Here is a 12,861-nt window from a genome sequence, read left to right on the forward strand (position 1 = left end):
GATGCTCAACAACGAGTAAAACAATTTGTTAACTTAACGAAGCCATCTTGCGTTGTTGCGTTTCGTCGAAGGTTTGAACTTCAACGAAGAAGACGAGCGCGAGCGTCCCAAACAGCCCTGCCAGATGTACGGAAATTTTTGTAGATTTACGAAAATGAAGATTTGCTACAGATCTAGGGAATCCGTAGATACAATTATTATAGGCGAGACGTTTCAAATCAGCTGATTTGAAGCACATTTTGGCATCACTGGTTCCAAGGTGTGCTCGGTCTGCGGTGGCCGCCAATAGAAAACGGCGGATGGAGGAGGATGCATAGGAAACGTAATGGGAAGCACCTTATATAGAATTAGCTTTAGCTTTTTTTCTGTTGGTGTGAGAAACTGAATCGACCATCCAGTACTTGAGAGAATTACGAAGAAAGAGAGAGAGAGGGACCGCGCGGTTCGCTGTAGAGGATGAGAGAAGATAACGAAGAAGATAACGCGCGGGACCGTCAAGTGAACTCTTTTTCTTTCGGTTTGGCCTTCTGGCCGTCGTCGTCGTTGGTCGGTGTGATTTCTCAGGTCGATAAATGGCACAAAAAAATGTCCCCATAGCTTGTTGGTAATATACGAAAAATATTCCAGGCAGGTGTAGAACGGAGGAACAGAAGAGGAGAGCGTACTTACCACCAGAGCATTAGGTACATGCATCAGCTCATGTTTCTCGAGTAAGTCACGATTCGGGAATGAGGCGGAGCATTGTAAGCATGCGTAGGGTTCTGCACCGTTGCTGCTGTTGCTTCCAGCGGTGTTTCCGTGACCTCCACCGACACCACCAGCCCCACAATTGCTTCCCCCACCAATACTGCTGCTGTTGCTATAAGTCGGACTAATAGACCGCCCACCTTCGTCGGCGATTGTGGCAGCGCTGCTGGTGGCAACGAGGCCGAGAACGCCACCTGCCGAGGTACTTCGACTACAACTACTGCTACTACTGTGACTGCTGTTGCTGTTTCTACTACTGCTGCTGCTGTTGCTGTTACTACTACTACTTCTGCTGCCATTAGTCGCCAGCGAGGTCGGCTCGTTGCAGTGGCTGTTCTCCAGCGTCGAGGTGGAGGCAGGTGGCGATGGAAGCGACTGGCTACCTATTGGCTGAAATGCCTGCTGCTGGTGATGGTGGTGGTGGTGGTAGAATGCGGACAGCGGCGGGGAGGGCGTCGCCGAGTCATGGTGCTCTTGCTTGATCATGGAATGCACGTTATCGATGTGCTCTTTCAGTGCCTGCAGGTGAGAAGAGATAATGGGGGAAGAATGGCCGTCAATTATTGTGTGGTTGATTGGAAAAAGAAAATCGGAACATATGGTTGATTGATTCGCAAAGAATAGTCTACGTGTCACTGAATAACTTATGATAATGTGTTTAATTTTTACCATACACCAAGATAGGATTAATGTTTTTTGCGACATATGTATATACAGGGTGATTAGTAATTCGTTTCAGTGTTTTGTTTGGGTGTTCACTTAAAAATAATAAAATTCATAAAATGACTATTTTTCATGCAATTGCCAACTTAACTGAATAAACGCAAACACATTTCTAAATATTATGCATTTTATATTTTTTTTTTCATAATCCCAATGTATAAAATATGTTACGGATTTTAAAATGTAAATATTATGAATAAATACTCAGATTTGCAAAACAAGTGTTGTCCTACCTGGTACTTGTAGAAAGAACTATAATTATTTCACTTAGTTTAGTGATGTTTTATAACAAGACTACAGAAGAAGAAGGTTTGTAGGGTGATTTAATTTTGGGGAACAACAGAAGTAGACTAGGACAAGGACAGGGCGGGTAACGGAGGGAGCCAGAATAATGAAGGTAACATATTTTCTATTAGTGTTTATTGTATTGTTTATGATTAAAGGGTTATACTAAACTAGTCTCCTGTGTTTAAAATTTAAAACAACTAAGTTGCATAAAACTTTAACTGTTGATCTGTTTTATTACCCGAATGCATTTAGTCGACAATAGCTGAAATATAGACATTTTCAAACTAAATTGGATTTTGTTCAGTTATCATTAACTAGTGTTTAGACATTTTATGCATGAACCCAGACAAATCGGGATTATGCATAAAAATAGTCATTAATAACTTTATTCATTTCTGAGTGTGTACACGGAAAAAAATTTCACCTAAATTTTGAGTTTATTATACCAAAAATTATGTATATAGATTATTCTTTCAACTCAAAATCTCTCGGTATTCTCTTTCTTCCTCACAAATGTTCGCTTTAGTTAGTTTAGTTGTTAGCATACTTTGACAAAAAGTGCTGGCGAAATCTTTTTCATATTTATTCCATTCTATTAATGGTTTCTCTGTGTAACCTTGTACTTCCCAGGCGAGATCTTCAGCTTATCCTCACAAGTTCTTTACGGAAACTTAGCGGATGGGTCTTTGAGAGATTCCTAATCAGAATCTCCATATCTCGATATCTACCTATCTCGATTTAATTCCCGTTTATATCTCCTTATGTCAATATGCCCATTATCAATGGTTGCTGGACTAGACTTTAGTGATTCAAAACAATTTCCGAAGACGAAAAGACGCCTGTTTGATTTCAATTTTCCTGGTAACGGAGTGATTTACAATCTAGTAAAGGGTGTACGGAATCAAATCGCGACACACATAAATATTTGGCAAAATTCGCACGTTCGACCAATCATCTTCAAGTTTTCAGGGAGAAAAATAAAACGTGTTATGAATATTTTCCCAAGTTTGTTTTATTCAATTCCAATTCCATATTCAAATACACGAACTTTTTTTCACACTACTCATAAGGTCCTGTACAACACTTGCACCAACTTTTTTTTTTGCGTGGCATTTGTTATTTATACCGTCCTCCGATTTTACTTCTTTAGGATGCTTCCGAAGTGCCTGCTTCATGATGGCCTAGTACTTTTCAATTGGTCACAGTTCCGGTGCGTTCGGGGGGTTGAGATGCCTTGGCACGAAATTGATCTCCTTAGCCTTGTGCCACTCCTAAACCTCTCTCGAGTAATGGCACGAGGCCAAATCCGGCCAGAAAATCGTAGGACATCGTGTGACCTTAGAAGAGCAAGTAGACGCTTCTGGAGACATTTCTTTAGGTACACCTGCCCATTGACCGTTCCAGTTGTCACGAATGGGGTACTCCGCTTTCCGCAGAAAGTTGCTTGCCAAATCATTTATTTTATGCAAACTTTGACATCTTCTGCTTTCTAACGTCCTCAGGGACAGCGAATTTATGATGAGCAGTGAGAAACTGGAGCTCCGGAAGCTGCCGGAAGTCTGCTTTCACATACGTCTCATCATCCATAACAAAGCAATGTGGTTTCATCAATATCTGGGTGTAGAGCTTCCGTGCACGTATTTTATCTACCATATACTGCCCTTCATCGCGATTAGATTCCTTTTGGACTTTGTACGTACCCTTCACGGTTTTTCACATCTTGCACGAAAGTTTTTGGATAGATTCAGTTTCTTCGCCACATCTCGACCTGATCTGTTGGGATTCCTCTCGAAAGTTTGAACTAACCGTTTGTGATCTTTACACTATACGGAGATCCATTTTTGCCACTTTTTTTTTCTTTCCGATCAATTGTCAAACGTTCGTGATACCGATTTCAAACACGAGACACCGTAGAATGTACCATTCCCAGCTTTCTGCTAATGGTACGAAGAGATAGATTCGGATCTTCGGGGTACGTGCGCCAAATTTCTTTGCACCACTGCTGTTCTTCCGACTCCATCTTCACAACGATTGCACATTTGCTAGTGAAACACAGCGTAAACATTGAACAAATTAGACCCAAAATTTCAATAGAAAATATCCAACGGGTAAAAAGTTACAGCCATTTGAAAGTGGTGCAATTTGACTCCGTACACCCTTTAGTAATTGAAAAAAAGTTCATTGTCTCGATTTTTCCCTATCTCGATGGTCTCTTCGATATCGGGATGTCGAGAGTCGACTGTATTTCAAATTATTGTGCTTTCTGATTACTCTAGAATTTATATTTGGTTAAATTTTCGAAAGAACCTAACATTGATCTAACATTGAAAGACTCTCTTTGTTAATTGTCTCTAATCAATAACTGAGCCATCTTCGGATGCCTCTTCTGTTGCGTTTTTTGTTTGAAACGCTAGTCAAAAACATTGTCTTTTGATCTAAAGTGAAAAAAAGTTCCAGAAGTTTTAGTATTGAACTGATATAATCGAAAGAGAGCTGAAGAGGAGAGTATCACTCATTGATACATTGGTCCTTTGGTAAAGTTCGATAGGCGTTGCAGAATTCGTTCTCATTTGATTTCGAAGCACAACCAGAGCAAGCGAAGAAAAACATCTCATCTGTATCGGTCCATGGTCGGAAATGTTTCGCAAGCTGTAACAAGCTTGATAACTAATATTTGCGAACATGAGCTTCAAAGGGAGAACAAAATTTTCTCGCATATTTTTAGTTCTGTCATGCACTATTTTCCCATTTGATCTAATCAGAGCAGTAACAGGAGATGATACAGAAGGCTTTCATGATGTGCTGCGGATCATGATTGCTACTGAGAGCGATAAGTGAGATAAACTCTCAATTTTATCAGAATTCAATCCCTGATCTTCGAATATTTATGGAAGGATATGAGAAAAAAGAAGAAGTAATTTTGAAAGAACCAAGATGAAGATGAAATCAAGATCAAACATCAAGAGCACAAATCTGAAGCGTCAAACGGTGCTTTGCGCTGAAATTTTGATTTGGTGTGCGAATAAACGATTGAGTTTTCAGAAGGATTATTCAGACTTGTGCTTTTTGGAAATTTTAATCTTAGTCTTAAACAATCGCTCAAAACATTCTTTGGACGATGTTTTGAGCGCCTTCTACAGAACTCTCTCTCTCGGGTGAATTTTCGTAAAACAATTCCGGATGTATTCTTTGAATAATTCATACAATTTTTCGATTAAATTTTCTCCAGCATTTTGTGACGTGATTCATATGTCATTTTCGTTTTTTACGGTATAGTGCTGAATCGAAATCACATGTTACACCTTGGGGACCGCCCATTAATTCCATAAGGGTGTATGGAAGGAGGGTGAATTTTCACGCAAAAAGTCACACCATACTTGTTTACAAATAATCGAAAGACAAACAAATCTATCATCATGAATGAGCTATTTGGCTATCCTCCAATAATCTCCAACTGCTTTCAGGAAAGTCTCTTTTTATCCAGAAGGTCTTCCTTGAACATGATCTACTTGCGGAATTACATGAGCAATTCTTCAAGGATTTATTTGAGGGATACTGGTAAAAGTTTGTTTCAGTGATAAATTTAGTTTTTCCAAGAATTTTCTTCCAAAACTTATTTAACCCTTCTCGCGTGATATCTACAAGCAGTTTATTTTTACATTACTCCAGATAATTATTCTGAGATTCGGCTATAAGCATTCCATAAGGAATTCCTGGACGGAGTCATTTAGAGATCCATCCAAGGATTCCTTTAAGAATTTGTCTGAGAAACTCTTCCGAAATACTACAATAATTTTCCCATGGGCTTATCTTTAAGTTCTTTGAATCATATTTAAAGGGAATTTCTTCTAGAATTACTTTATAATATCTTCCAAGAATTTTTTTATTGAGCTAAATGTATTCCTTGCAATAATTCCTGATGTAAATATTTGGGGAAATTTTTCTATGATTCTCAGGAATTCTTGGATAAATCGTAGTACGAACACCTGAAAGTACACATAGATGGGGATTATGCATTCAGGAGAAAATCGAAACATAAAACTTGAAGCAATACCTGGAGAATAAATTCTGTGGAAATTTTTGGAAATTTTCTGGGTTACTATTCTTTAAATTTCTGTAAGAATTTAATGAGGATTTTTTATGTAGTCCATAGAAAAACTCCAGGAAAAAATCAGAGATAAAATTCTTGGAAGCATCTGTAATGGAATCACTGAGAATTCCCTGGCGAAATTTCTGTAGGTATCGCTTGAGGTTCTGTCTGAAGTAACTCCAGGGAAAATCAACAATCAATTCCTAAGAGACATCCAGAGTTATTTGCTAGGAAAATTTATACAGGATTTTTTTCAGGGAAACTGTGAATGTTTATTTAAAAAATTCATTTAAAGTTGTTAAAAATTTTGCTTCAATATTTTATCAATTTTTGTATCTTGGGATATCGTGAAGGTATATCTTTAGACGTTACTCTTAGTATGTTTTTTGAGTTCTGCCAATACATGTTTCGCAAAGCTATGAAGAATTCTTCTAGTGAGCTCCCTGGATGATTTTTTTTTATTTTTAACATTAAACATTTTTTTCAATAGTTGTTGTTCGTATAGAAGCTACTCAGTGGATTTCTTCAGAAACTTCTAAAAGTTATTTTCTCAGGAGCTCTTCTTAAAATTTCTTTGAGCATAATTTAAAAAATTACTTCTGCATTTCATGCGTTCATTTCAACATAGCTTTTCCCAAGAATTTCTGGAAAATTGATCCATATTTTTTTTAAGAAATGTCTTCTGAACCCTTAGGAAGCATTGGTTGATTTTTTTCCTATGATCTATTTTCTAATGTACACTTGGATGATTTCTGAGTAAATATTTGGAGGAATTCCAAGAAATACATTGAATGGAAATTATAGGATGGTTTGCTGGATAAATCAATTAAAGATGTTTTAGATGAATTTTGTTATATTACCTGCAAGAAATTAAAAACATTTCAATTTCCGAGTTTCGGAAATCGTTATATACTTTTGATGAAATTTTTTGCATTAATCGTTACAAGATCTTTTTATAAGATACCTCAAGTAAATCCGAGTGCATGGAAAATATCTGAAAGGCAAACATCGTTGAAGAAGACCGATCAGCGTTTTTGTCGGAATTTCATGTATAATTTCTCATGGTAAACTACTAGAAGAATCGCTGGAGATTTTTTATTTAAAGAAGTCTTGCCTAACACATTGCTTGGAAATGCTTTTAGGTGAATTCCTGGTTTGGTGGAAATCCTGTAATAATTCCTGAGATAAAATGGAATTTCTGGAAGTGACCAGACAGAATCAGATCGAATTTTACATGTTTAAGGGGGAAGAATCCGTCATTGATTTCGAAATTTTCAAAAGCAGTTTTTTCGTTCAAAATAAAAAAAAATCACAGGAAAATGTGTTCACTGTACCGGGTACTCCCGTTGGTTTGACCACATTTAATCTGAACACTTTTTAATCTGTACCCCGCTAACTTGCACATCGTCCAGTTTAAAAATGGTTCAAACGTCATTTAGCTCATGGAACGGACTGAAGTGAGATGGAACGCTGTGGAACGGAACGCAGAATCAAAACAAAACAGTGAAAGAGGTAACCAGAAACACGTTTCTAGGGTGACTAGATGTTCAATTTAAAAATGGACCCCGATGGTTTGCATGAGGTACCGTTCAAATTAGCGGGGGTGCACGGTATTCTATTCTCCAACCGTTATACAGTGAACACATTTTCATCAAATAATTTTTAGTTTTGGACAGAAAAACTGCTTGTGAAGTTTCAATGATGACGATGACGGAGCGTTGAACGTTAACCAAGTTACTCTATTCCGGTGTAATTGGAACCTTATAAATGTATAGATGATTATTTGTGAGTGTATAGTCTAATAATTTGTTGGTCAGTACATCTAGGACTTCGTTTTATGAGAGTTGGCTAGTTGACTTCCCTTTCAAGAAGTAGACAATCTGAACCCTTCTGAACCAGTAGATTCAAATAAACTCACCTGAAACCCGGGCAGCGTTTGGTGGCACTGCGGACACTGGAGGAAGCAATCCGTCTGTGGGGTGTTACTCTCATCATCTTTCGGTAGGCCGGATGCCAATGCTGGAACTGTAAGTGAAGAGCAAAAAACAGAAACGAAATCGAAACATAAGTAAGCTCGCTGTCTATATATCTGTCTGTGCTACAAGTGTTGGTGGTGAGGCTGCTGGAAAGAATGTTCAAGCGAAAGCCGCGCGATGATCTCATCTCCGGGACTCTGTTTCATCCGCGGAGCGAGATCACACGCCAGACCCATCTCGGTCGTACATCATCACCACCACTAGAAAGCTACTTTGGCGTGTGATGATGATAGCAATCATATAATATAATGATAATCTCATATTTTCCTTTTCGCATCAGCAACATCAAACGAACACACACACTAGGTAGGAAGGTAGAGATACGTGGCGGGCGGTTTTGCCCTAATGGAGAAGAAGGGCTCTCAGTCAGCAGTGCTCACTCTCCTGGTCATTCTCGCGTGCATCATTCAAATTCCACGACCCACTTGCGGTTCTAGAGCTCTTCGAAAGTCGGTATGGACTTGCCTCTGATCCTCTCGAATCCGGTTCGTTTGGTGCACAGACTGTGGTTCCGTGCGACGAGTAGTGAGAGTGAGTCACACGCAACCACCTTAATTTATATCAATTAACTGGACCGCAACAACCGACCGTTGTCGACGACGGGCCCGACTCTTCAAATGTGTCTGAATCGGAAAATATGCTGGCTGCTGGAGCGACGACATTGGCGCTGATGTTGGGGGTAACCAATTCAGTGCTTAATTTCTCTTTTTATTTATTGTTTCACTTTCCGATTTCTACGAATCGCTTCGGATGTGTGATGGGTTGCCTTCACCAAGGACGTAGCCAGTTTTTCTATCAGGATTGAAGGTACGAAAGACTCTCACCCCTCTGCCTCTAGCTCTTCAAGGGATTATCGAGGTAGCCATGAAAACCAAATTAAAACCTTCTAAAAATTCAAAGAATTTTCTAAAAATGTAGGAATATCGAGAGAAATCGTTAGAAACATTTTTAGTGACAAACAAAAACCTTTGAAGTATTTTCTCATGACGCTGTGTAAAAATGAATGCCGGATGCAAGATTTGACTATTTCAAGCAAAACCAAACAAAATTTTTTGCTGAATAAGACATGAAAAAATCACTTTCAAGCATACTACAGCTGATAAACCGATATTCAACTACTTATGTTACTTGGGAAGATTTATCTTTGATACAAAGATTTTTCAGTTGATTTAGATGTTTTGGTTCCATCAACCAGGAGGAGGGCCAACCCTGGCTACGCCCATGGTGACTAGTCTCTCAGTAATCAGGGACACTGGACTGAAGCTGTTTACCTACTTCTGGGTTTGGCCGACGCTCTTACCAATTGAAAGTAGGGGACTTGTTGAATGCTGCGTGGAAACCAAACGGAAGGAGCCAGAAAACTGTCAAACTAGACCCATTTGGGAGAACAATTGGGGAGGGTTTCCATCACTCCATCCCTTTCCTCGAGAAATTTTTTTCCAGCAGCGCTGTAAACTTTTCCCATATTGGTACCCCTAACTAGTATCCTCCGTCGTGTATTGCAAGTTCGGTGGAAAACTTGCTCTTTTTATACGCCGGGTGAACAAACAAAGACTCACAGGGGGTAAGCACATAAGTAGACTCATTTATTTCCATAAACAGAGACATGCATGCGGGTTCTCCGAACCGTCGTCCATCAGAGAGTGCGTCACGGAATTGACAACCTTGAAATGATTGATAGGAAATCTTAATTTTACGGTTTTTTCGGGAATCGTTTCGCATCCGGATCAGGGATGACAACTCTTTATAAAACAAAATGTGGCTGATGAAGGTCATTTTGTCTATAATATCGTATATGGAGAACCTTACAAATTCATTACAAATTTTTGTCTGGATTTTCCAGATTTTTGTGAAGTGATATCTCAAAAATCTGGAATATTCCAGACAAATCAGGAAGGCTGGATGGACCCAGATCGGAACTACCATCCCTTCCATTGACCAGGAGACAAACCGCGGGCCGACCATCGATTAAGCCTGTTGTCTCTAGCGAAGACAAGAACCGATTTGTTTAACTCAGTCGACGACGATACCACGAAACTCCTCCGCAAGTGCATCGCGCAAGGTTCGTCTCTCCTCGCCGGTGGAAATTTGAATAATGATGCTCATTATTTACTGATTTGGGATTCCCATACCGAATCAAGACTTCCACTGCCGCCGCTTAGAATCGCGATTCCTGAAAGACGGAATGAAAACAGCTGTCAACTCGCCGTAGACGATGACGACGACGTGTGGCTCCCCCTCTCTTCTATGAGTAGAGACTTGTAGATATACCGCGATAGATGCGAGATGCCCGCAACGAAAAGTTTTGTTTAGACAAGCGTGTTTGCCCTGATGGAGATATTCTAATAAAACTTTGTAATAATATTTCATTTTCGTACATTCTGCCGAAATTCGACTCCGGCGAAGCCCTAACAAAGTGAAAGTATGTTATGTAGTAAGGTAGACACGTCTATCCCCATACAATACAGGGAGGCTTGGACCGTTTCAATCAATTTAAAAATACTCGCCTGTCAAACTTTCCCGATGCTCATTTTTCCTCTTTTGTTTCCTAGTCGCGGATTTCAAGGCCCCTTTCCCGCGCAGCCGTTTCGCCGACTACTACTCCTAAAACATTCAATGGAAATTCTACCTGTCCGCCTGTCGACACTGTCAGCTTGCACGCCGGCTCTACCTAATTGACCGGTTCGCTTCGCATCAGTCTTTTTCCCGGGGTATTTTTTTTTTCGTAAGTCCGTCGGTCGGTTGTCAATTTGTCTTGTGCAGTTAGGAGGTTTTTTCTTCCTGTGAGGGGCCAGTTTTTAGCTTAATTGAAATTCTATTCGTCACTAATGGGTGCAACGACAACCGGATTGGATTGGTCCGAGAGCAGAAGGTGGAGGTCAGTGTCAACGGTTGGATGAGGAAGTCGCTGTCTTTGAACGAGTTAATAGATAACGCTCGTTCTAAATTTGTAGCAAGATTGGCTGTAACCAGAGCAAATTTTGGGAAAGTTTGCGAAGTCATCCGGTTAACGTTTATGGCAGATTGCTGGAAAGTTCTTTGGTCAATCTCAGAAGAGCTCTGCAGATTTTAAGAGTATTTCATACCAGAGCTTCTGTCTATGCTTGATGGATTTGAGTAGATGCTCGATTACATTTGATAGACAAGGTTGGTTGTTTCATGGATATCGCTTCTGCTTTGTAACCAGAAGTTGGATACAATCCTAGGCTCACCACTCTTTTTGTACTTACTTGTATTTCTAATCTATTACTTGACCCTATTTCTAAATCTTCGCACCTCATTATACGATCATGGTAGTCGCTAGAATACTACTTGGAACTCAACAAGGAATTCGTTATCATGGTCTTTCTCAAGAATCCATCAAACATGTAGAATCCGCCAACGACTCATGAAGCCACAAAGGATTTTGTAAGAATTCAGATGAGGAACTCGGAACATATCTCCAACAAAAATACCTCAAGGATAATCTAGTGTGGGTCGCATTTATTCTTGATGGATTTTACAATAAATCCATCAAAGATCACATATGAGATGTCATACTCTGGATTAACTCTTCAAGATTCTCGAAAAGAATTTGTCAAATGGAATTTGTGGAATTCGTGTAAAACTCTTAGACGGAATTTCTGTAGTAAACCCTGAAATTTTTTTTCTGGGAAAATTGCTGGTGGAATCGCTGTTACAACTTATGTAGCAGTTCTCAAGCAAATATTTAATTTTGATATTCATAAAAAAAACTAGTGGAATGTTGGATAAATAATTACAGAAGAATTCTGATTCCAAATCTTTGAGAAAACTCCTTCAATAATTTCTGGATGAAGTTTAGAATAATTCCTGGAATAACCCTTAGAAAATTCTGGAAGAACATGGAGAAATTATTCAAGAATTTTTTGAAGGATTTCTACCATCGTACAAGATTACCTGAAGAAATTCATCAAGGTATAGCTAAAACCATATGATTTTTTTTTAATTCCGTAGAAGAATCCTTACAGAAATTTTTGACGAAATTCCCGATGGAAACCCTGAAGAAATTCTAGAAGACCCTTGAAGAATTCTAGCAGGAATGTATGGAGAAATCCCCCAAATATTTCCTTGAAAGGATTTCTGAATTTTTTTTGGAGGAATCCCTGAATTAGCTTCAGAATATATTCCAGGAAAACTCTTGTGAGAATCATCGCAAATATGACTGAAAGAGTTCTAGAATGAATCGCAATAGTATTCTTTAAATGAAACATTTTTAGAAATATCCATGAACGAACGCAATGAGCCATCATTTTAAGAATACATCCAGAAATCGTCCACGAAATGTATTGGAATATTCCTGAATGAATCGTGAGAGGAATCCTGGAGAAATATGGTCTTATTGAACACATTTTTGAAAAATTCCAGTAGGAGTCACTGGCAGGACCCTTAGAAAATTTCTCAGAGAAAGTCCTAAAGGAATACTTAGAGAGCTTGGCAAGAGGAGTTCCTTTAGGAGTAATTTTAAGCATCTTTGGAAGTATTATATGGAATGCTTTGTGAACTCTCCTAGTAGATTCCTACAATTTCGAAAGAAAGGAATTTTCATTAGAATCGGTACGGTAAGGAGAAATCACATTAAAAAAGTTTAGGTGGGACTCCTGTAGAAATCTTTGGAAGAATACCGGATCAATTTCGTGTAAGAATTACAGAAGAAATTCTTGCATGAATCACTTAAGAAGCTCCTGGAAGAATCTATTGATAATTTTCTGAAAAAAATCTCAAAGAAAGCTTCTGATATCCTTTCTCCTAAGTGTTTGAGGTCAGTCTTCAATAAAGCTCAAAAGCGGATTACTAGTCACATGTAAGCAAAAATCTGTATTTTAGTTTTATTGAAGATTGAAATCCATAACCTCAAACATCACAGTCGTAGCTCCAAAAAAATTCCTCATAATTTTGGAATTAAAATCAAATACCATATACTCAAGTAATTCTTGTAGAAATTACAAAAGAAAACTT

General features: G+C 38.8%; 1 protein-coding gene across 1 annotated transcript in view; it reads right to left on the minus strand.

The window, feature by feature from the left end:
- The window catches only part of LOC5580130 (zinc finger protein 1), a 111,512-nt gene that overhangs the window by 56,274 nt on the left and 42,377 nt on the right, over positions 1-12,861 (minus strand). The window contains exons 2-3 of the mRNA XM_021843655.1: positions 7,767-7,873; positions 670-1,266 (exon numbers count right to left, since the gene is read on the minus strand). Coding sequence (XP_021699347.1) covers positions 670-1,266; positions 7,767-7,873 — 704 coding nt within the window. The remainder of the gene's footprint in view (positions 1-669; positions 1,267-7,766; positions 7,874-12,861) is intronic.

Source organism: Aedes aegypti, chromosome 1, assembly GCF_002204515.2.
Source record: "Aedes aegypti strain LVP_AGWG chromosome 1, AaegL5.0 Primary Assembly, whole genome shotgun sequence".
In the NCBI taxonomy this organism is placed as follows: Eukaryota; Metazoa; Arthropoda; class Insecta; order Diptera; family Culicidae; genus Aedes; species Aedes aegypti.